This window comes from Python bivittatus, unplaced genomic scaffold, assembly GCF_059951505.1.
Source record: "Python bivittatus isolate LINGU-HERP-01145 unplaced genomic scaffold, Pbiv_v1 ctg000480_np1212, whole genome shotgun sequence".
NCBI lineage: Eukaryota > Metazoa > Chordata > Lepidosauria > Squamata > Pythonidae > Python > Python bivittatus.
The window spans coordinates 22,229,940-22,256,113 of record NW_028277075.1 but is presented as its reverse complement, the minus strand read 5'-3'; the positions used below and the strand labels follow the sequence as shown (position 1 = coordinate 22,256,113).

Genomic DNA, 26,174 nt, shown 5'->3' with positions numbered 1-26,174 from the left:
ACCTTGCAATTTCAACAATATAATGGACCCAATGTCCTGAGTTTTTAAATGAGGAAATGAAAATAAAATAAAATAGTGGAATAGTTCCTCCACCACAATAATGTACTGAAAATGTAGCAGCTGAGAACCAAATTTATTGCAGTGGAATATAAATGGAGTAAATACATTGAATGAATTAATAGATAAAATATTAACAGAGATGATGAAAGCAACGACCTCAATGGGACAGCTCCCCATAACCTAGTTACATATTTTAATTTGTATTACTATGGAATGAAAGAAAAGAAAAGGTCTAGATGTTCATACACCAGAATTCTAGTTGTACATCCTATGCGTATGTGTGGGTAGCTTGGCTTTCATACACACTTTGAGTAGTTTTAAATTATTCTGTATTAAAAGGGAGCTTGAAACTTTCTATTTAACATAAGGTCATAAAATACTTTATGAATTAACATGACATAATAAATAAGAGACAAACCATGAAAACTATAACAATAGGAAACTGAAAAGAGGATTTAAAACGAAGTATTTTAAAATACTAATTAACACGCATTTAAAGATGTATACAGTTATCTTTAATGTTCTATAGCTCTGTAATTGCTTTAAAAACTGTAAATAATAAATTTCAGCAAGTTAATGTTTTATGGTCTGAAGCCTGATTTACTTGTCAGGTCTACCATAGGTTTTAAATTTATATATTTGTGATCAAGAAGTCCAGCATATTTCAAAATGTCTCTCATATGTGGAAGGTATATATTTCATCTGGGGATAGTTCATTAATTATTTGTAGTCATGCATTACAAAGTGTATTGTAATGTATTTTCCATATATACATTCATAGGTGGATAAAGCATCTAAGGTTTGTTACCCAAAAAGTAGTACTTTATTACAGTCATTGATCAGCCCAAAAAACACAAGGAAAAAAGAAAGCAAATGGTGAGATAGCAAATAAAATAGTAAACTTGTTTTAGCAGCCCTTTGGGCCCTAAGATAATTAGAGGTACACCATGTAATATTTTTTGTTATTTACACGATTATTATGATTTTGTTGTTATTGGATTGTTTTTATTTACTGAAATATTTTGCCTTGGTTTGCTCATGTACACCTCCTGGGGTCAATCAGATTGAGGCAGTTTGTCAAATTGATTGATTTTGATTATGTGCCATCAAGTCAGTGTTGACTCTTAGTGACCACACAGATTTTCTCCAGGAGGTTTTGTTCCCAACATGGCACCCATCACCCTGTAACTGAGTCTACCCAGTTGGTGACTGGTCATCCTCTTCCTTTCTTTCCTTCCACCTTTCCCAGCATTATAGACTTCCCCAAAGAGCTAGGTCTTTGCATAATATATCTGAAGTAGGATAATTTGAGCCTGGTCATTTATGCCTCAAGTGAGAACTCTGGGCTGATTTGTTTGATGATCCATTTTCTTGGCTATCCATGGTATTCTCGGGAGTCTTCTCCAATAGTGAAGTTCAAAAATACCAATACTCTTTCTATCCTGTTTCTACAAAATCCAGCTTCCACTTCCATAGAGGGTCATAAGAAAAATCATTAACTGTACAATTCTGATCTTTGTAGGTTTAGATATGTCCTGGCATCTGAATACCTTTTCCAAGGCCTTCATTGTTACTAAGTAAAATGCTAGTCTGTAGCGTATTTCTTGACTGCTGCTTCCTTTGCTATTCACGTTTATCAATCCTGAAATAAATAAAATATTGCAACTTATTTGTTGTATGTATGCCTTTCCTTGAAGAGCTTTGTCATAGGTTCATCTTTTCCATAAGGGATGGTAGCAGGCAGATCATGCTTTTACTACAAAAAGTGCTTTATCATGCAGTTATATGCAAAATACAGTATACTAGGTGCTAAAGATACTAAAAAGGGTGATTTCTTATCTGGGTCATTTTTAAACCCTGTCCCTTTCCATTTCTAAAGGCTTGTCCCTTTTCTATCATATTTTATTTCCTATAGTTAAACTTCAGTCTTTACCTTGAAACTTCTTTTGTACTTGACATCCTTTTCTGCCCAAAATTCACCTCTGCCATTCTAACACCTTTTTCATCAGATTACCTTATCTTTGTTAATGTGTTCTTACTTCTTCTTGCTTTACAACTAAACTCTCTGACTTTCATTACTTTTACTATTTCTCCTCTTCCTTTCTCTGTTCTCCTTTCCCCCCACTTTCATTTGTTTGTTTCTTCCTTCCACTTTCTTCCTTCAAGTGTACCAATTGCACACACAGACAGCTTCTGCCATGAACTCAAGGTATTTATTGCAGCCATAAATCTTCAAGTGGAATAACACAAATGCATATTGTAGATTAAACTTCTGCTTTCAGTATATAGAAGAATGTAGAGGTAAGAGTCTACTTTCCCAAAAGAGTCCAAAGAGACATTTCACAGGTTCAGGGAGGATCCAAGAATACCCAGTGTCTCGTCCATGGTTCAGCCTGGTAATCCCAAAGAGAACACAGAGTTTCAGGAAGGGGAGTGGAATGTTACTTGCCAAAAATTGCTGGTCAGGCAGATGTCCCTTTTTTATAGACCTGATTGCCAGCTTGATTAATTTGCTGAGTAATGCTTCGTTGTTTCAAGTAGACAGCTTCTCTTTTGTTGTTCTACTGCTTGTAATTTATGACACATTTTAGGGCTTGGGGCCTTGCCTCATTCAGGCTGTGAGCCAGCTGATCTACCTTGCACCTGTGTCTTTCCAAGTATCTTTTCCACTGATGTTAATCCTTGTGGTGCAGCTGAAACTGGGTAGGTTCTTCAGTTTCTAAGTCTGCAGAGAGACCCCTACCAGGTTGGTTGCTCATAATACAATACAAATTGCCTCTCTGTTTCTGTTGCTGCGACAACCATTCTTGTCTCTCTGCCCTCTGTGGGAATTCACCTTTAGGTGAACGCAGCATCTTTTTTGCCATCTCTCTTCTTCTCTTTGTCCCAGCCCCTCATGGATTCCACCCAGCTGCTTTCCACTCCTTTCTCTGGCCACAGCAGCTGTCACCTTTCTTAACTGACTCTACATAAGAAAGGGGTGGGGAAAACAAAACTGCTCCCCTCTGCAATTTTCTTTCCCAGGTCATTTTTTTCCTGACTCTTCTGAAGCTTTCAGCCTGCTACATGGCTGATTACAGCTTCCCCACTCCCATTTCATCTCCATGCACCACACCTCCAATGGCAATCTCCTTTCCTTCGTTCATCATTTCATCCTCTTTCTCATGGTGTGGAAAGAAGAATTACTGAAAGGATGGTGAGCACCTGTTCTCTCTCCTTTTCTTCCCTTTTGAGCTCTCCCCCAATGGTTGGAGAGTGTATTTGCCTATTCAAACCCTGAGGGGGAGGTGGGGGAGAAGACAGAGTGTGTTGGAGCCATATAACCACAGATGACTCTGTTAATAGGCAGGCAGACAGACTAGCCCCAGAACCCGGGAGAAAAAAAATGGAAAACTGATGACAGTTTTCCTTTTCTTGGATGTAGAAAATGCTGGGTGATGGAGTCCAGTAGGGGTTCCTGGACAGGTTGAAGCCCAAAGTACAGCAGCAAAGCCACAGCCCTGCTGAGCTGAAGGCAATGGGGCTGGTGGGGGGGGGGGCCGCAGCTGGGAAACGAGTGTGAAAAAAATTGTTCTCCCTTCATCCCAGCCTCAGACTTGGAATGGGAGTAAAAACTCTTCCAGTCTGAAAGAGAGAGGTCTTCGTCCTTTTCCCACCAGCTGGTGCATTCGCTCCTGAGAGGGAAAGTGAAGCAACCCATGGGACAAAGAAGGCTGAAGAGCTCTTGCTACTGGCCTTTGGCAGACAAACAGAGCATGAAAGTAAAAGAAAGGCAAAGAGATAAAAGATATACCAGATAGTGTTGGAAAGGAGGATACAACTACTGGAATGGAGAAATATAGAGCTATAACCCTAGAGAGATGCAGGTGAAGATTAAGTAATAAAAGAATGGCCTTAGAACATTGAGATAGGAATAGGATAATAGGATAAAGAGGCATCACAATAGCAATACAGAAGTAGTATTAGTGAAGTACAAGACACAGATTGAAAATTAACATAGAAGTATAGGAAATAAAACAGAGACATGAAAGAGAATATATGTATGTAGCTCAGGATTAAACTGTGGAGTCCTTGGTGCTCTGTGAACTTGGTTGTTTGCTTGCAGACATTTCATTACCCAACTAGGTAACATCATCACTGCGAGTGAGTGGGGTTTGCTCCCTGCTTATACACAGTAGCTTGCCCTGCCAGTGTTGGTGGGGGTGTGGTTTTCTCCTTGGTAGTTCCTTGATCAGAGTATTGTTTTCTGCTTGATTGTTTGCCTGGTGTTAATCCCTGTTTATCTGGGTGTTGGCTGCTAGAGAGGATGTGTTTCTGGTCTTTTTGTTTCCTTCTTAGCTTTTTTGTTGTCTCTTTTGAATGGTGTGTAAATATGACTTATTTCTGAGTGTCTATTGATGGCTTATTTGTCTGAATGCCAAGCTTCTGGGAATTCCCTAGCATTTTTGAATTAAGCTTTGTCTAGGATGCTCATTGTTTCCCAGCTGAAACTATGGTTGTTTCTGTCCATGTGTTGTGAGATTAAGGAGTTTTCATCATGTCTTCTGACTGCTAGCTGGTGTTCATGAATGCACTCTGCTAGTCTTCTGTCTGTCTGTCCTACATAGTGTCTGTTACAGTCCTTACACTGTATGTAGATGTAGATGACTCTTGTTTTTTCTTCTTGGGCTACTGAGTCTTTTGGTTTACTTTGAAAGGCTTTAGGTGGTTTGTATACAGTAGTGCCATGTGGTTGTAATAGTCTGTAGGTTGTTTCTGAGATGTTTTTGATGTATGATAGCGTTATCCTTTTCATAGTTTGTGTTGGTTCTGCTGTAGTGGGTTCTGCTGTAGTGGTTCTGCTGTAGTGGATTGAGTGGTCAAGCGCTTTTTGATAAAAGTGCATGGGTATCCATTTTGTTGGAAGATGTTATATAGGCAGTCTGTTTCCTTTTTTTGCGGACCTGGGTTGCTGCAGTGCGTTTGTACTCATCTGAATAATGTTCTTACCCAGCTCCTCTTGTAGGAGGTTGGGTTGTTACTTTGGTAATGGTAGAACATGGACTGGTGGCTCCTCATTTGCTGGAGATCTTCAAACAGAGGCTAGATGGCCACCACCCAGAGGCATTTTAGCAGATGCTGCAGCAAGCAATAGTTTGGACTAGATAGCCTCCAAAGTATTTTCCAACTGTATGATTCTACAACCTTCTGTGTGCACTGCAGTTATGCCCTAATAGAGGGTCTTAGGCAAATTATGTCAGAATTATGTCAAAAATTATGTCAAAATGTTTCTCTTCCCTTTCATATATATCATCATACTTTCTCCTCCTTTTAGACTGTTAGCCCTCTACTAAGAATTTATGAATTATTTATTTAATCCTCTTCTTACCAAAAATCCATGGATTATTTCAATAAGAATGGGCTTTGCTTTTTCTAAGTGGTAATCTCAAATTCAACAAAGGATTTTTAATATCTCCTCTTCTGTTTATAAAAATACACTAGTTTCAAAAACATCTAAGAATCATTGTTGTCTATAGCACGTGTGTCACATTTCAGTTTTTTAGGTAAAGTGGATCTGTTCTAATAATTCTGATATTTCCTAGAGCTACTGAGATGCAAGCTTTTTTTGTACACACACACACACACACATGCACACACAGCTAGAAATCTGACTAAACAGAAGTGCTAGTTCATCTTGTCTCAGCATTGCCAAAAGAACTAAACCAAAAACCCTTAATACAAATTTGTACTGGTATGTTTTTATATAGAATTATGTTTGTATTAAGGAAACTATATTTTAAAATTTAAAATCTGATTATAAACATGCTTTTTTACATCATACTATGTAATGAGTATAACTGATTTCCAGTTTAAGAACTACTCAACTTCAGAAAAGAACAGATTGTTAACTTTAATGCAACTGTTACAACAAAATACATTTGAATGGATTTAAATACTATTCACTTACTTTTGATATCTTACTCTTATTGTCACCTGTCAGAAATGCCAAATTGTTAATTTCATTGTGAATCACAAAATTTTGTTCTTCTCTCTTAAAATTCTGAAAAAAGAGAAAGAAATATGGCTTTTGAGCATTTATTTTACATATATATTCATGTGCATACAGTATTGTATTGTGTTTTTATTGTAAACCTCCCGGAGTCACTTCCTAGTGAGATGGGCAGTGACCCAATCTGAAATATAAATAAATAAATCCATTGTAAAAAGAATATGTGAAATATTATCTTACATGTGATTTACACCATAGGATGAAAACTTCTGCTACCATTCGGAAAAGTTCGTCAGAATCAGCATCTGGTTTTTTAAGCCAGTTTGATCTTAAAAGAAAAGCAACATAAGATTATTAGACTGAAATTCACGTGATTTCCGTCCCTTTTTTAATTTTCACTTTGGCACTTTGTTTCTGGCACCATGTCTCAAAGTATCAGTGTGTATAGGAGAGTTGTTTACTGTATTATTCCTTTTACTGGCAGGATGCATTAATAGTGCAATTCAATCCATGTCTCCACAAAAGCAAATCCTGTTGAGCTTAACAACGGAACTTAGTTCTAAGTAAGTGTAGCAAGGATATCTGTCGATCACGGCAACAAAATCAATAAATACTCCATCTTTAGCAACTTAAAGCCTTAATACATTTCCACACTTTAGAATCCATAGTCTTTTTCTTTTTTGTTCTTGTCAAGAACTATATATCCTCTCTAGCACTGCCATGATATCAGAAAAGGATTATGTTTAAATACAGGAACATTCATGTTAAGAAAGAAATAACCTAAACTGCCTTGGCCACATAGATGCAAGTTTACAGGATTAGGAAAAATGATTTTATATTTTAATAAAGCACAGTATTATTAATATTATTAAATAACTTCAGTCAGTTTCACAATGATACATCTCTGAATTGTAAAAGCTGCAACAAAATGTTTTAGGAGGCTGAAGGAATGAGTTTTAAAAGCTTTTTATATATCTTCTGTATAATCTCAAGTATCCTTACTATTCTGAATTTTTCAGTGGCTTCACATCCATTTGAGATGATATGAAGGCAGTCATTCACATGTTTCTTTCCTGCCTATCCTAAATTTAGTGAAGCTTGAGGACAATAATGTTCCCTTTGTCCTATTCATTATTGATTTTTCTCAAGAAAGCACTCTATTCTTTGTTGTGTCAGGTGTCAACACTATCAAACTTTCCACTTGTCAGGATTAGTTAACACTGCTTGTTGATCCATGAAGTGATCTTGACTCACTTCTTGTGAGTGACCTTGACTTTTTTCTTGCCGATTGATCCAAGATAAGGAGAATCTATTATTTACACGTCATATGAATTTTCAGCATTATTGAGGCAAGCAAGTACACAAACAATTTGTATATAAGGCTTGATAGACTTATGTTTGTATTTTAAAGGGAAGTTTTCCTGAATATATCTTAATTCCTCAAAGGTTAATAATGAACAGAAAAACAACTCAAGAAATATATTGCCAACCACAACAAACCACTAAGGGAAACTGAAGAATTCCATAAATATATTTGAAGCAAAAAAACAGCCAGGAAAGTGGCTGAGCCATTAGATGACAAAGGAGTGAAAATAATGCTCATGGAGGATATGGATATTGGAGAGAATACAGAAGATATAGAACATAGACCTGAGCCTTTATTGACTTTCTTATGGAATAAATCAGGACAACTAAAGCATAATTAATACATGGAATCTGTGATGGCCACTAACTGGGATGCTTTAAAAGAAGGCTGGAAAAATTGATGGTGAACAGGATTGGAGTCACAATGTTATGTTTGGGTTTGGGGCAGCATACCTTCAAATATGAATTATAGGAGAACAATGGCAGGGGAGGGGTGTAACTCTGCTTCCTGCTTGTGAGCATTCTAGAGACAGTTCATCACTGTGGGAAAGATGATGTTGGACTAAGATGGGCCTTGGCCAGATCAAGTATAGGTTATAAGCTGAAGCAATAAGAGAAAATAATCTAGAACATCTTGAGACCACAGGGTAACTAATCATCGGGTTCTGAGGGTCTCTATCCAAGAGTTCTTAATGAATTCAAATGTGAAATTGTTCCTGACCTAGCAAAAATATGTAACTGGTCCTTCAATGCCAGGGGACTAAAAACAGCCAACATGAACCCAGTTTTCAAAATTAGATTCAGGGCAGGCTATAGACCAGCCAACTTTTATTCTAGGCAAATTGGTAAAAATAAAGAAAAATAATAATAATAATAATAAAAGAAAAAATAGCTAAGCACATAGAAGAACAAGGAGAATCAGTAGAGATTCCACAAAAATAAATCCTGCCTCAACAAACTTATAAAGGTTTTTTTTTTTTTTTTCCTCAAGTGTCAACCCACACAGGGATGAAAATATCAGCCCTTTGAGGTAGACCAACTCAGAAAATAAAATCCACAAGAATGCTGGACTCTATTAATAAATTTACATTAATAAATATAGGTTATAACAACAAAATCTTGAAAGTCTGTGTTTTCCCTTCCCTCCCTCTGATACTGCAGGGAGTTAAAGTGGAGTCAGTTTGAGTTTCTTTCTAATGTTTTCTTCATTTCCCAGGTTTAACACATGTTCCCTTAGTTTCTCAAAGGTTATCTCTATGGCTCACCACAGAAAGAAACCCTAGCTGACATGCTATACTTGGATTCTCAAAAAAGCCTTTGACAAAGTTCCTCACTGAAAGCTCTTAGGTAAAGATTAGAGGGATTAAATAGGTTGTTCTTTTATGTACCAATAATTGATAAAAAAAAGAAATTAATGAGTAGGAATAAATAGTAGACAAGGAGGGATGAAAGAAGAAGTAGAATCCCTGAAGGATCTCTGCTAGGACCAGTGCTTTTTAACTTGGCTAAGTTTTTGGATCATACTAAATTATTCAGGATGATAAAAATCAAAGGTGATTGTGAAGAGCTCCAAAAGGATCTCTTTAAACTGGCTGGGTCAAACTAATGACAAATGCAATTCTAGCTAAGTAATTGAAGTGATTCATGTTGGAACAAGATGCTCTAATTTCACATAGACATATCTTGGGTCTCAGCCATTTGCAACTGACAAAGAAAACAATTGTGGGGTCATAGTGGATAATTTAATGTATGGTGGCAGATATCAAAGAAAGATACATTCTGTGCTAGGAATCATTAGGAAAGGGGTTGAATATCAAACTGTCAGTATGGCAAGGCCCTTATACAAATCTCTGGTATGTTATCACCTTGAAAAGGAATATAATGAAGTTGGAAAAAATGCAGAAGAAAGCAACTAAAATGATCAGAGAGCCCAAACGCTTTTCTTATAATAAATAGCTAGAATGTTTGCTACTCTTTAGCTTAGGAAAAAGGCAACTGAAGGAAGATATGATCAGCACTGAAAAGAATGGCATGGAGAAAATGGACAGAGAGAAAATTTCCTCCATCTTTCAAAAAACTATGAACATGTATTATCCAATGAAGCTGACTGAAAAAAGATTCCAAACTGAAAAATGAAAGCACTTCTTTGCCCAACAAATAGTTGAGCTGTGGAATTCATTATTACAAGATGTGTGATAACTATTAATTTGGATACTGTTAAAAATGTATACATTCATAGAGGATGGGGTATCAAGGGTATCTTGAGACTTACTGCAGGTTGGGAACAACATGCCTCTAAACACCAGTGGCAGGGGAACAATGGCAGGACAGCAGTATGTCTCCATCTCTTGCATGAGAGTACCCCAGTGGCATCTGTTTGGCCACTGTGAGAATTTCTTTCTTGAGTAATCTATGCTTATTCCTCTGACTGTACAGTATTGCCTTCAGAATGGACTTCAACGTTCCTTAGTGTTTATCATCCGCTGTGACCTTGGTTTGTATATTTTTTTGTATCCTTCATTGAACAGGATACAGTGCTCACAATGTTCTAGTTTGTAATATTGTTGTGTGTTTATGTGGGGCTTTCACTGAAGATAGTATGAAACATAAGCTGCTTCAGAATTTAATACCTAGATTATTAACAAGAACAAGACACTGAAATCATATGTCAACCTACACTGAAAAACTTCATTGGCTCCTCATAATTTCCTGAGACAGATTCAAAATTTTAGTTTTCAGCTTTAAAGCCCAACATTGCTTGGACCAAATGGGAATATTGGCATTCTCCACCCTCCCCATTTATTGTTATCTAAAGACTTTTAGATTTCTGTAAAGTCCAGAGTGCCATGATTGGCAATGAAGAGAGATAACATTTTCATTAATGATTATTTATCTTTGGAATCTTCTCCTTACAGCAACCTGACATCCACTGGCTCCTCAAGAAGTTAACTCAGCCCCCTCCCTTCAAAAAAAATATCTTTAAAAATTCAAAAATCGCTTAAATCTAGCATGGTGTCATGCAAGAATGAAACCATTATCAGATTTTAATTTTGTGTTTTCATCAGATAAAGTATGTAATAGTATCTAGAGGTTGGGAAAAAAGGCTGTTCTAGGAAGGATCACTATTGCCTAATGCTGTGATTATATAGGTGATAAGCAAAAACAGTTTTTATTTTGTTGATACTAACATTTCAAAGATAGAATAGATTTATTATTTAGTTAAACAAAAGGTTGTAATTTTAGATGTTTTTATTTTTTATTCTATTTGTACTGATGCTCATTCATTTTGTTAGTCATTTTGGGAACATATATGTTATGCTGAAGGAACAAATTATAAATTCTCCAATTAAGTGTGATATTTTTAATTCACCTACCTGTTGTTGTCTACATAGCGGATCAACATAGGATAAAAGGCATAAAGATCTCGACAAAGAACTGCAAATTCATCTAGAATGAGAAGTTCTGCTTCCTGGGTATCAGTTTTATTGTCTGCTTTCAGTTGTTCTTCTTCAATCACTATTTTAATGGCTTTCTTCTTTAGCTTTTCCAGAGTCGGAATAAAATGACTTTTCAACAGATCTGGTCTGGCTTTACTTATGATTGGCTGAGCATACACTATATACAAAATATATGTATATAAAATTAATTTTGAATATAAAATATTACATTGAAAAAATTATATATACAAATTTGTTCTCATACTGATTTATTGCTGCACTGAACTGTGAGTCTCAGCTTAGATATAACAATAGCACACGGTTGTTCTGTGCATAAACTGTAATTTCACACCAATTTGCCATTATCCCCAAACTGAAAAATGTGTGTTATGCTATTTATGGTCAGATCAACAGTCAGTCTGTGATTGCAGATTTTCGTTTGTTAACTAAAAAAGAATTTTCTATATTTGGATGTAATGGGAATCTGTTATTCAATTAAAATGGTAGAAAAATTCAGTCTCTTCTTAAATATAAAATAGAGAACAAGGTAGCTCAGGATTTACCGTGGATTATTTTTTAAAATATGGTTGGATGTGACATCTACACTAAGCTGTAATTTCAACAAAAAAGAATGTTCTTCTAGAATATAATGTACATCTGAAAGCCATATGTTACATCCATTCTATAACAATGCATTTAAATCAAATAGAAGCCAAGCATGCCATAAGGTTTTTAAAAACACTTTAAAATTGCTAATGAAATATTTTTTTCTACAGATGTTAAGAGTCAGTCCTACATAAATAAGATACTCAGTACCTACTCAGTGATGTAGGACTAGTGAATTTACCTACACTTTTCATACTGTGTATCTTTGCTGTACAGAATACATAATAATGGATGAACATCGTTCTATTTATTTCTAGTATTATTTTTAATGAACTCGATTAATTTTTAAAAATCTAGCTACACTTCCTGGAAAGAAAAGAGGGGTTATATTTCTGTTTTTTGTTAAACAGGAAACTCATCATAAGTTTTTGTTGACTTTATCTCATACCTAAAGCTACCATTGGAAAGAAAGCCTACATTTTATACTGATATTTAATTATATAGTGAACTCCTATCACACTAAATTGCTCGTTAAATGTAAATCTGACTCTGTGGAAACATCTTCATAAAGATTTAGAAGAATTATTGCATAACCAACCAATATAGAAAGTGCTCTATTGTAAGTACCTGCAATTCTCTTCATCCAAGTTGCTTCATCTATTCCCAAGTTATTGTTGATGATTTTCAAAATGTTCCCCAGTATTATACTAAGATGCTCAGAGGTCACCATTGTGCAGCAGGATCCATCACTTTCTGAATGATTCTCAGGTCCTTTTTCCCACCAGTATGACAGATAGTTGCACAGCATGGGCAAGATCACTTCAATTACATGTGGCATTTCAGTATACCTGGCTCCAGATTCAGCCAAACTATTTATTTCTTTCATTAAGCCATCCAAATGAGGGATTTCTGGACACATTTCTTCTACTGTCTCAGGCATGCCTAGAACTTTATATGATGATAAGAATAGTTTTAAGTAGGCTAACATACTTATCACTTGAAAAAGCTAAAACACATTTTAATTAATATCATTTCTACCATATCATGGAACAAAAAACCTTGTTTTATCCCCTGCTTTCTTAGATGGAAAGAGATGTTAGACTGCCTGTCCAAAGCAGCAAACCTGATTTAATAGATCCACCTTCTGCCTAACAGCATTAGCTAATTTGCTTGCATGCTAAAGATGGAGTTTTTTCATTCATTTCATCTCAGCAGTCTTCATTTCATAAGGAATTAAGGAAGAAAGTTCCTGCTTACAAAATACCACTTCAGTCTACAAAAAGGGCCACAGAACTGAATGCTGTATCCTAACCCACAAAAAAAAAAAAAAAAAATCCCACTCACAGAGGCATATTATGATATATGGTATTTTTGTTGCTGCCAGAGATAAGCTGAAAAATCAGTACAATGCTGATAACTAAAACAACCTAATAAGTGTATGTTGCTAAGACCAAAATAAGACCAGGCAGACCAACATTCTCAGAAAGGTTACTTAAATGTGCTACTTCTAATAAAAGTGAATTAAACTAATTCAGAGGATTATTTTTTTAAAAGTCTAAAGAGGTATCCTCTACTGTTTTGGTACTCCCCTCCTCAATGTTGACTTTTTAGTACTTGAACTGTAAACTGTGGTGTTATGACCTACCAACTTTTACCTGTTTTCTTTTCAGGAGTTGTTTTTCATTAAAAAAAAAAGAGAATAGTAATATACCAGACTACTTTAAATTTTCGAAATGTTTTGGTTCAATATATCCTGCTTATTATTGAAAAAGGAATGGTAATCTGGGCAATCTGCTTTAAAAATCAAACGTGGCAGTTAAAAAAAAAAAAAGATTGAAGCAAATGTTCAGCCACTGCAGTCATAAGACTCATTTATTGTGGAGCTGTGACTGTATCATAGGCAATCCAAAGGAAAGAAAATTAAGATATCTAACCATCCATGCACTTTCTACAGATGAATTTTACAGACTCAATATCCTTAATATGCACTGCAATTTCCATGTGTGTGTCTTCACATAGCCTTTTATTTTATTTTATTTTATTTTTTGAGGGAGAGGGACTTTTGGATCTATGAAGATTTAGAATTAAAGCTGGATGTGTGTGCTATTCCCTGTGTATTGACATTTATTTATTTATTTATTAAACTTGTCCCCGCCCATCTCCCCCCAATGGGGGACTCTGGGTGGCTCACAACATATTAAAACAATAAATAGATATACAATTAAAATTAATGACAGCACACATTTACAGAAATAAAAGGAAAAAAAATCCAGGAGGCCGATGGTAGCAACACCAGGCCTCTAGGGGGCTAGCCAGCCCCACATCTGATGACCTCCCTCCCCACCCCAGGCCAAATGGCAGAGCCAGGTCTTCAAGTCCCTCCGAAAGGTCAGGAGTGAGGGGGCCTGTCTCACCTCCGGGGGCAAGATTTTCCAAAGGGCGGGGGCTACAGCAGAGAAGGCCCGCCTTCTGGACCCCACTAGTCAGAGTTCTTTTGCCGAGGGGGTCTGGAGCATGTCCTCTCTGTGTGATCAGGTGGGATGGGTTGAAATCGTGGGGGAGAGGCGGTCCCTCAGGTAACCTGGCCCCATGCCATGTAGGGCTTTAAAGATGATAACCAACACCTTGAATTGGACCCAGAAGCAAACCGGTACCCAATGCAGCTCACAGAGCAATGGTGTTATATGGGTCCTTCTTCGGACCCCAAAAATAGTTCACGTGGCTGCATTCTGGACCAGCTGAAGCTTCCGGATACTCTTCAGGGGTAGCCCTATGTAGAACACATTGCAGTAGTCTATCTGGGAGATAACAAGGGCATGAGTGACCGTTCGAACGGCATCCCGATCCAGGAAAGGGCGTAACTGGTGCACAACCCGAAGTTGTGCAAAAGCCCTCCTGGCCACAACTGCCACCTGCTCTTTGAGCAGGAGCCGTGAGTCCAGGAGGACCCCCAAATTACACACTGGGTCTGTCTGGGGCAGTGCTACCCCATCCAGCACCAATGATGACAACATCCTGGATATAGAGGAGCCATTAACCCACAGCCACTCCATCTTACCAGGTTCAGCTGGAGCCATCCAGACCCTTACAGCCTCCAGGCACCGCAAGAGGGCGGCCAGGGCATCACTTACCTCACCAGGGATGGATATATATATAACCTCATCCCGTGATGCCGGATGATCTCACCCAGCGATTTCATGTAGATGTTGAAAAGGAGCAGAGAGAGAACCGAACCCTGCAGCACCCCACAGAGGAGGGGCTGAGGATGGGACCTCTCGCTCCCTATCACCACCGATTGGGATCAGCCCTGAAGAAAGGAGGTGAACCAGCACAAGACTGTGCCGCCCACCCCCAAGTCCCTGAGCCATCCCAATAGGATACCGTGGCCAACGGTATCAAAAGCCACTGAGAGATCAAGGAGAGCAAGGATGGTTGCACTTCCACCAGCCCGCTCCCACCAGAGATCATCCATAAGTACAACCAATGCCGTTTCTGTTCCATAACCGGGCCTGAAACCTGACTGATAAGGGTCCAGATAATCCATTTCTTCCAGAACCCTTTGGAGCTGTGATGCCACCACTTTCTCAACCACCTTTCCCCAAAAGGGGAGGTGGGAGATTGGACAGAAATTGTCCAATATGGTAGGATCCAGGGAAGGCTTCTTGAGGAGGGGGTGCACCAACGCCTCTTTAAAGGGCACTGTATTAACTATCTCCTGGATCCAACCGCGTGTTACCTCCCAAGCTGCTTTCACCAGCCAGGAGGGGCATGGGTCCAGATGACAAGTGGTGGCCCTCACAGTCTGGAGGATCCTGTCTACTTAGAAATCCTGAACTTAGGTGGCAAGGACTCATTTAAGGACATTGAGCCCTTGGACTGATGCTACCCTGCCAATAGATCCACAGAAGATGACAATGGCTTCCTATTCCAGCATCCTTTGATGAAGCAATAGGGTCTTCCTGAGTTCTATATCTTTTGTTTGTTTTTAATCCTTACATCTGGCTCACTCCTCAGTCCTGCCTCCTGATTTAAACTTTGTTCCTGGTTTGCTGTTGGATTCCGGTTTTGATTTGTTTCATAGCTTTAAATTCCCAGATTTGGATTTATCTCAGATTGCTGCCTTTACTCAACCCTGACACTTATTAAAAGAAAACTAATAACAGTAGTAGACTAGGTCTACATCTCAGTGGGATATTTAATCCTTCAAGAGAAGAAATATCATTTCTTCTCTTGAAATTACACCTGAAGCTGATATTTTTCTTACAGAAGGAAATGTGCTGGTACCTGAATGTTCATCCCCAAGAGGCAAATAGCAACTTCAGGGAGCAGTGATTTTAATCAAGAAAGGGATAGAAGTAGAAAATGTTACTCCCCTCACCTCAGGGATATGGTTGTGAACCTTATTCACTCCCACCTTTGAATCTCAAAGGAGATCAGGATCACAGATTTATACTCTGACTTTTAAATTACTTATGAAGTCTGATTACATAAATACAAAATTAATATAACTATATCATGAAATGAAAACACTTAAATGAAGTTCCTATGAAAAACATAGAAAACTGCCTACCATTAATTTGTGTCCATGAGATTTAAACAGATCATAAACATGGGAATTCAGTTTAGTAGCTATAAATATGTCCAGTATTATTCATTCCCATAAGAACGGAGTCTTATAATATTATGGGCATTTTTATGATGTAAAACTAAAGGGCACGTTAATAAAATTCTATAAGAATTTTAGGCAAGCATTTTTGAATAAAAAAAGATGCAGTGTTTTCATTTCAAAGAGCCTTATAGTTTCTGATGTACTCACTAGCTTTCTCTCTGGCTGACTTTGTGTTGAAGACAGAGAGGGGATTGTAAAGATTGAGAGAAGGTTCAAGGAAGGCTACTGGAATTGCTGCTGCAAGAGAAGCTAAGCACTCACCAAGAGCTGGTCTTTGCCTGAAAATGAGAGAAAATATTATTAATGGAGGAAAAATCCTCAATACGTTCGATCTTCTACAAAATGAATCCATTTCTCCAAACGACATTGGAGTTGATCTGGAATGTTTCCTCAGTTTTTGCATAGGAAATGTTTCAGAATGAAACGTTTGAGAATTGATACTGCAATTCAGAACCGTATGTATTTTAAAATATCCTTCTAGGATAATTAAAAAAAAAACGCCTAGCTCAAGAACTGCTGTAAATTGTTGCTGTTGTTTTAAATAAGGTATAGGTGAAATCCCTTTCTAATGGGCCAAACATCATTACTCATGGCCTTGGTATATTTCTTCTTGCACTTTAAAATATTAAAGTACCATTGGGGGATGTATAATCAATTTATTTTGATTAAAATAGCAGTCTTATGAAAAAGAGTGAATAAACTCTAAATGATTTAAAAGCTGCTGATTGTTTATTATTATTGTTACATATTTCTGCAGAAAATGGGAGGGAGTTCAGTCAGGGTTGATTTACCATTATCTTTCCAGTGATTCACCTACTTTGTGTTTCAGGGATTCAAAGGGAGAAAAAATGACATTCGTTCTGTATGTGTGTGAATTTCCACTTGAAATTGATTGTTGATACAGTTTGATCAAGCTGTTCTTCCCATCTCATTCAGTAAACTTTCTAAAATGAACTTGCATGATTCTTTTCAGTATTTCACAAATGACATTTTCTCCCCTCTCTGGAACATTCCTCCCACCTTCTGTTCTTAGTATTAAGAATAGCTTTGTATTGCTATGATTCAGACTAAGATTCCATTTTATTCCATTTTACCATAGTCTGTAAACCCACTTTCAATTTTCATTCCACATATAGGATTTATAATATAAATTTTGTCTTGTAAGTTTGCATGTTATACTCTGTGAGATAAAAAAAATCCACCTGGGCCTGATTTGGAGCTGGAAAACAGATCAGGTATTAAGGCTGCCTTGATGCCTGGCATTAGTGATGGTACGCTACTGCAGCGTAACCGGAGTATAAAGCTTCAGTGGGTTCAGGGCGTTCAGTCTCTAGCTGATTCTTCCTAGCTTTCTCCTTCAAGAAGGGAAAACGGCATTGCTCTTCAACTGAAGTGACCTCTAGTAATTGCACACATATTTTTTCAGATAATTCTACTACAGAGCTCCGGTCACAGTGTAAAAAGCAGTATCTTTAACAATAGAACAAAAGTTCTATATCATATATAGATTTATTTTCTCTGTTGAGAGAGAGGCATATTAATGAGTGAGCGTAAGCAAGCAATACGGTGCCCAGAGATAAAAATGTGTAGAGCTTCCCCCCCTTTTTTTCTTTCTGGAAGTTCTCTTTTCCAACCTTTCTCTTTCTTCTCTTCCCCACTATCATCCTACTTTCCATATAACAGGCTAGATCAATTCAAAGATCACACATAGTTGTAGACCCATAGCTTACCCAACTACCTACCAAAATAACACTGAATTTTTTTCTTCAATTTCTAGTGGATGTAATTTGTTCTTGATAAAAAATAATGGAACAAGGTTTTACATTAACTATTATGACAATTAAAATAATATAATAATAGCTATGTGTAATAAGATGTGTAGATTTTAGGATAGGATTAGCAAAAGGCATTCCATATTTTGGAAACAACATAACCTTGGGAGGCCCCTGTTTAAAAGGGATAAGCTAGTAAATAGTATAATATTTTTATAGTAATATTTTTATTTATGAAATACTGAATTTTTTATTTTGAGAGCTGTTGACCATTATATTTTGAGGACTCTCACTGTTGATAATATACTAAAAATAAAGAAAAAAATTGTACATCATAACCAGTTCTTTTTATTAAATACCTTTCAACATATATGTTCTTTCCAGTCCCAAGAGAGTAGAGACTACAAAGAATTCTGTAACATGAAATTTGGACATCATTTACTGAAAGGAAAAAAAAAGAAAGAAATGTTATTGTGTTCATCTGAATACAAATGTTTCAATCATTTCCCCTTCCAATTCTTTTTCTTTCTGAGTCATATCTTTTTTAGACCATAAGCCTGAGGGCAGAACTTCTCAGATTTGTGTCTTTATAAAAATGACTTTGGATGCCATTCTAATTGGGTGAATAAGAATTATTATCACCCTAAATCACTCCATTGCAGGATGAAAGCCTTTTCCTTGAGGGTCATGAACCATAATGCAACTTGCTGGTCCATAGCATGAAGGTAGATAGGATAATGAAACACAACAGTCATGCCTCCTTCATTACAATGGAACAATTTTCTAGACTAAAGTTAAAAACTAAAACAGCAGAGGACTTACAAAGCAAATCAGTACCAAAATTATGCTGAGCAACATGTTCAAAAATGGATGTTAAGATAGGCAGCAGCGCCACTGTTGTATAGTTGATATTTTGTGAGACTCCTTTAATCTGAGTTCGGGAGTGGGTAAATTTTCCAAGTTTCAGGTTTTCTGATGTCTTCTCCAGATCTTCTGCAGCATTCTCGAAGAAGGCATGCAATCCTGCTTTAACCATCTCTGAACCAGATTTCATGACAGTTCTACAAGATAATTTTGAAAATGTCACTTAGAAAGCGAGTATCTGTACAGTTAAACATTATTTCATTAGCTAATGTTTATAGTTAATGTTAGTGTTTATTCATACACTCTGTGTTAATCTCAGATGGGGGCTTTAAAGGCTGGACTCGAACCGCCGAAGCGTCAGCCATTTCTGGCCGGCAACTTTCGGCGTCATTAAGCCGCTGCGCCACCGCGTCCCCTAACCCCACATTTAAGCTACATTATTTCAAACTGGTTTACATGTCTCAAGGTTCTCTATAAAACAGGGTGCAAAATTTGTAATCCTCCAAAGCTTTGTGTGCAGTCCTAATCTACATTCTCAACAGCTAGTGATTTAACCCAAAGTCACATTTGTGAGATGGGCAGCCATATAAATATATACAAATAAATAAATGTAATCACAACAGTATAGTTATAGGTCCAATACTATATAAATTGGGAGAGGTGGATCAAAGGGAATCAATGTATAAAATGGATGCTTTTTAAAAAAGAAAAATTGCTTTTTATTTTGGACATATTCAATGTTTGCTTTTTCTACATCAGCATTTTCCCTTGTTCTAGCCCCATGTGGCCCTGACACATAGCACACACTCATACACACACACAATCACATGAAGACTTTGACATCCATGCACCTCTACTATACTTCTCATAAAACTTGATAGTGGAAGGAAAAAAGGGTCCAAATTTAGTCTACTCCTCAAAGGTGGATTTCAATGTGTAGAAATTGTAGAAAGAAAACGTTGAAAAAATACTTCAGTTACATTACTGATAAAAACACAAAGAATCTAATGGCATCTTAATATCTAACAATAGAGCATTTCACTGATCCATGGAAACCAACTCTTGTCCATGAAAGCCTAACCCATAATAACTGTGTTAGCTTTTATATGCTCCAAGACTGTGTTTTGCTTTATTTTGCTGCAGCAGCCCAACACAGATTCTCTTCCTGTTACTACTGATAGGTAAGAATGGAAAACAGGAGTAAATAATCATGCTTACCTTGTATCTAGAGTCTGAGCTAAGATGTGTAGGCAGCTAACCATTGTTGCAGCATCACTACCTATTCAAAGTTGAAGGAAAGAAAAGCTGTTGCTCTTTTAAAATCCTCTAAAACAAGAAAATGTCTTTTTCTAAATAAAATATGTACTAAATATGTCGATATTAGAGATATCTGTTATTCTATTCTAATAATGAAAGTTGAAGCTTTTCTTCCTTTTTCTTCCTATTTCATCTAAGCGTCAGGCTAATAATAGCATGCAAACACTACTCAGACCATTACTCAGGCTTACTTTTTGTCAGTTTCTTCCTATTAGTAATTCTATATTTGAAGTATGGCCAAGCAGCTTCTTTTCAGCACCTTTCTATCTATTACGTTAAAATAGTTTTTAAAATTCACAGTGATGGAAGTCAGCATTTATGCAGTGCGATCTGGGGTCTACAGGAGGTACTCATACATGGAAGCTACATGTCATTTACAGGCTACTCACCTGTGATTTAAAATGTTAATAGAGACATTACTGCTTTGAACAGTTTTTTATTGTTTTTTGCAGTAGAACTTCATAATTATTCTAATCAATAAATCCATACCCTCCCACTAATTATTTCTTCCATGGTCAGCTACAAGCTACCTAAAATTCACAGAGGAAACCTAAAAATACTTCTTCCCTACCTTCTATCTATTTCAGTTGCTGTCCCATTTTCTCATATGTCTACTTCACATTTATATTCATAATCTCAGATCCTTGCCAAAGAAACATATTGGCTTCCCGTTCTGAGAGCAATGTACTCCTTCTGTAGGTTAGCTGATTGGGATTTACAGCCATACTGTCTTTGTGGTTAAGATGCTACTTTCTTCACTATTAACCATTCAGCTGGGCCATCCAACTTCTCTCTTTCCTCTTATTTCCTTGAAATTGAGTACTTTCATCCTAAAACTTCATGAAGATGGAATAACCCTCTCATCAGATCATAAAAAAATAAATAAAAAAAATAAGGCCCATAAAAGAAATGGTATTTTACTCAACTTTAACACTTTGTTTTGGTATTTTTGGTTTGTGAGGACCTTATGAAGGGACTGCCTTTCTAATCAGATTTGCTATGCCTGCTTATGGGTGCATAACATCTGGAATACCAACTGCTGAATTACCATAACATCACAAAGTATGGTATTTGACGTTGTTATAACTATTCTGTGATTAGCCTCTAGAGGATAATAGCTGTTTCCTTGTTTTCTAAGTCAGTTGTCAGACAGCAGACAAGAACCATTAAACCAGTACTTACATCATAATCTTTAAATGTTGAATAGGACCATAATTTAATAATGGCAATGGAGCTACTATATAGTTTAATTAATTTCTGCTAAGACGTTTCAGCAAACTGGGTGGAGAAGTGTAAGTGAAAGGCTGCCCGAGTGAAGCGGTAGAACAAAGAGGACCTGTTGAATTAGACCTAAACACCAGATTCAAGTAACGTGAAGGCCCAGAAAGATTGGGGTGGGTGACATGACTATAAGAGCTTCAGTTTGGGTTGTTAACATAATCCATAAACAGCATATGGATTCATTTCATAAATACTTTATCCACACAGAACACAGCTAAAATATGTAGTAAATTGATTTATGTAAGAAGTGAAATAATGTGTTAATAATCAAATTTCTATCTTACAGATCAATCATATGGTTTCCCTTCAGTACAACAATGTAGTACTGAACTGAACTTGTACTCAGCAAGAGACATATTACTGAAAACACAGTAATCAGGTAATAATGAAAACTTGTTTAAGAAACAGCAAATAGGATTATTAGAAGACTGCACAGCATCACCCAATGGGAACAACAAATTACATAGTGCTTCAACCTAGAAAAAAATGACAGTGCATTTTGTCGCAAATTCAGAAGCAGCTCAAACCAAACTTCATACAGTTTAAAGCTTTATCAAAATCTTTTTAAACTTACCAAACAGCGAAATTCTATGTCTAACAAGAGCAGCAAGTTTGCAGAAAAGGCTAAAACAGAAAATAATGTAAAAGAGGAGGAAGCATACGCAGAAACAAAGTATTTGCTTAGATAATCTAATAGAGTAGCAAAAACTATATATCCTTTGAATTTGAAAGGATTGTTGTAACTGTTTTTTTTTAAATATGATAAGCATACACATTTTAACACCTAGAAAAAAAGTAAATATTATTCTAAAAAAACCCTCTATTTCCTATGACATGCACTTTTTTAACTGTTTATGAAGACACACAGTAATTAACTAGACTCTTCTGAACAATTGCTTAATTGTATTTAGTTAATGTAAAATACATATTTATCAGAATTGTGTTGCTAAATACAATTAAAACTAGGGGGAAATAATCAATCCTATTTTATTATTTCTATTTTCAGCAATCAAACAATGATAATAATGAAAATGATGATATACATTCACCAGAATCCTACGGTGATTATTCATTAAAGGTTTTTTGGGGGTGGGAGGGGACATGCAAAGGAAAACACACTTTGACATCTGCTAACTTTCCAGAGGCCATTGGAGGCCACTGAAACCTCTGCTGAAAGGAAGAACCACCTTAGCTTCTATAACTGAGAAACAAAATACACTAGCTAGATAAACTTTGCTTAGAACTTAATAACTTCAACTTGATAGGAAGACCCAGGATCCTAGTTGCAGCAAGTGGTACCTGCTACTGAAGAGCAGCTCCAAGCATTGTAGAATAATTCTTGCTTTAAGGTTATTGCACTGGCTGCCAGTAGTAATCGTACAACACCAGTAGTAGACCCTTTGCCCAAATTATGCTTCAGAGAACGTAAAGGTATTTGTTAAGTAGTGTCAAGTAAGGTTATGGTGTACTGGTAATGTGAGTATCTAAAGTGTTTTATTCCCCACTGGTGTGCCAACATTTCCACTAATAATTTGATTTATTGATACCCACTATGTTCTCAGGACTGATAAAGATTTTAAAAACCTCAAGGAATGAGGAAAGCAAATAAACAAGAGATCGGAAGCTCAATGAAATGAATACCCACTGATCTTTTTTAAAAATGTACTGAGTACTCTCTATGTATTAGAAGAAAGTCATTTCCCCAGATTGCCCAAAGACAAAATGGTTTAAGGCAAAAATACAGGAGAATCAATTCCTAAATGCTGCAGAATGTAGAATTAATTTTAGGTATAGATTAAGTTCTTCTGTTAGCTTTTCTTAGAGTGGTAGTAGTAATCAAGGGAGGGATATATAATCTTTAAATAAATGTCACACAATCTGCCTTCCTCAAACAGTTAAAACCCATTAGTGTCAGATATGGCAGCTATTAGGAATGTAATCTTTAATGTCAGGTTTTTGAATAAAGTCTTTCAAATTGGCTGAAAAATAGTTTTAGAAAAAGAACTAGATAGATGTTCTATGAGAAAAAATACTATACACTATAGAAAAGTAAGGAAGCCAACAGTTTTCAAAGAATATTTAAAACATAAATGTCTGGGTAGAGGTTTTGAACTTGGGAAAAACTAAAATTAAGGAAAGGAAAGTTTATTCTTGGTTATGTTTTTGAAGTTTCAGATTGCATCCCCTGTGAAAATCTTGTTCCCAGGAATTTTAAATATTTAAGTTAAGGATTTAGACTTTTATTGCAGATTACCAGCCCCAAATATTTCAGCACCAACAGAAAATGTTATTACACTAATCCATTATCATATCCTACCCTTTTAAAACGTTCAGTACTATACAGTGAGGTGAAGTCAAAATAGCATTTAATGGTACTTTGGGCCCTGTAAGCATGGCCACCATGACTGAGTTACAAACTCTAATAAGGTTAGAGGAACAAAAGAATGCCCCCAACCCAAGTTTATAAAAGGGGATACAGTAAGTGATATTAGGTGCCATACCTATATTTAATAATGAAAAGAATATGACTATGTGCCCTTGATTATACTGTAGCTACAATAAACCCATTTACGTCCTGCATAGTTTAGTCTATTGACAGATCACCTGGACAGGCTATGATTTGTTTATTTACACTGTGACACTCCTATTTAGATTAAGCATTGTAACTTCAGGAACAATAATGTATGGAAGGACCACAAAAATCAGACTGACTACCCCTAGTTCAGATGACTGTTTAGAACAGACTATGTATTATCAATAAAAATATATATATAATAAAAATTCAATCTGAATTATAATATATCTGCTGAACATTATAAATATATCAATAATTAGATCTGACTTATTCTAATAAATTACCTGTGCAAGTAGAAACATAACTGTTTTCATGAAATACCCACTTTAGGTAGACAAAGTTTGCATGTTTTCATTTAGCATGTAGTTCCCTTATATGCACAAATTTCTGTGATACAAATACATTGACTAGAATCATATGAATATGAACCATTTTTCAAAAAAGATGCAACTAGTCTCATTACTGATTCATTTAATTTACATTGTTAATTAATTGTTAATTGGACAAGCAGTGAACGTATCAAACCAAAAGAAAAGAAGTCCAGTTGCCATGACTCAACCTCCAGATAATTCCACCTGGATGACTGAGAATCTTCATCAACATATTGTTATATAATACATCTTTGCTTTCTACATACCTTGCTACCATTTCCTTTTCTTTATTTGAAGCATATCCACTACTACTGAGTGGCTTTGTTGGGGAAGAGAGGAAGTACAAGCAATGATTGGTGAAATACTGGTCAACTAATGGTAGCAGAACCTAGAGAATACAGATTTTTTTTTTTAAGAAAAAAGATGTATATAAACTGTAGACTATGTCTATAAGATACCTATACAGAGTGACTGCTAGATTCATTGTTAGATCTGGAAAAGCTACCAGAAGCCACAAGGATAGGTCAGACTTGCATTATTGATACCAAGGAATTGATACTAGCAAAATAATGAACAACTGTTTATTCACTTGTAACTATGGCTCTTTAAGTGATGATCTATGAATGCACACATATGGATTCTTTACCTGCACAAAAACTCAGAATGGACTTTTTAAAATGACATTTTGTAGGAGCTCCAGCTATCCTGCAGCATGCTACATACAAAGATGGAGCCCAAGGGTGTCCACTGTAAACTATTATGTCAAAACATATGCAATGATATAATTATTACAATGCCATAATTATGTATTTGTGCTGGAAGATTCTAACATGATTATATCATTACATTACATTACATTACATTACATATGCTATTTGCTCCTCGATGGTCCCCCTGTAGATGCTTATAATGAAACTTCCATCAACTTATTTTCTGTGACTGTTTATAGCCTGAGACCTGAGTGCCTTCCACACTGTCTACTCTGTGTGAAATCTACCCATTCAGTGAGATTTAAGAGAGGCTTGCCATGGGTCCATATGCCAAGGGACTGTCATTGTCAGAAAGGGCAAGACTTCTCAGCGATAGTTCCCCTCTTTTGGAACAGCCTACTCCCACAAATCAGGACCATATGCCCCCTACTAGCATTCTGGGAGCCTGTGAAATCCTAGTTTTTCTAGAAAGCCCATGGAGATAAAATGGACTGTTGATTGTTTCCTTCCAAGGTAGTAGTGCCACGTGATGGGTTTGGATGAGTGACTTGGGTTGATGTGGCCTATATTTGGTTGTTACGTTTAGTAGGTTTTTAATCCTAATACCGTATGAAGGGGTGTAATCAGAGTTGTATTGATAGGAGTAGCATAGACCCTTAGTAATAAGTAAGTAAATAAATAAATTCTTGGGTTCTGAGGATCTTTTATTTATGAGCATAGCTTTCTATCACATGCCCTACTAATGGATCTGCTCAGGTCAGTGGGGCTGACTCAGTGGTGGGACTTGCTACATTTTGTCGCTGTTGAATGTGACAAAAACACAGTGGGACTGTGGGATAAACACAGTGGGACTGTGGGAGTGGCTGATATATGAAATAAGGCCTTCTTGGCTATTGAGGCTACTATAACAGCAGCATTTAATGCCTGAAGGAAAAGAGAGCAATTGTAGTAAGCCTGATAAAGATAGGCCTGTCAGAAAAGACAAGAATCCACAATGTGCCCCTCACTGAAGCAGAGAAGTCAACAATATGGGAGCTTACACCCACAGAAGCAGCATTTCCTGGGTTTCAACAAACCAGAGCAGAAATGGCCACCCTGGATGAAGAGCAGCTCCATCCATTATTGCTATAGTGGTATCAATCCTAGCCCAAGGAACTC

At 36.6% G+C, this 26,174-nt stretch overlaps 1 protein-coding gene across 1 annotated transcript in view; it reads right to left on the bottom strand.

Moving 5' to 3' along the window:
- RYR3 (ryanodine receptor 3) overlaps window positions 1–26,174 on the bottom strand; it is a 256,028-nt gene that overhangs the window by 68,545 nt on the left and 161,309 nt on the right. Inside the window, exons 60-69 of the mRNA XM_088145058.1 lie at window positions 24,573–24,694; window positions 21,935–21,984; window positions 19,981–20,041; window positions 18,721–18,959; window positions 18,258–18,339; window positions 16,274–16,404; window positions 12,085–12,405; window positions 10,789–11,029; window positions 6,290–6,377; window positions 6,008–6,100 (exon numbers count right to left, since the gene is read on the bottom strand). Coding sequence (XP_088001184.1) covers window positions 6,008–6,100; window positions 6,290–6,377; window positions 10,789–11,029; window positions 12,085–12,405; window positions 16,274–16,404; window positions 18,258–18,339; window positions 18,721–18,959; window positions 19,981–20,041; window positions 21,935–21,984; window positions 24,573–24,694 — 1,428 coding nt within the window. The remainder of the gene's footprint in view (window positions 1–6,007; window positions 6,101–6,289; window positions 6,378–10,788; window positions 11,030–12,084; window positions 12,406–16,273; window positions 16,405–18,257; window positions 18,340–18,720; window positions 18,960–19,980; window positions 20,042–21,934; window positions 21,985–24,572; window positions 24,695–26,174) is intronic.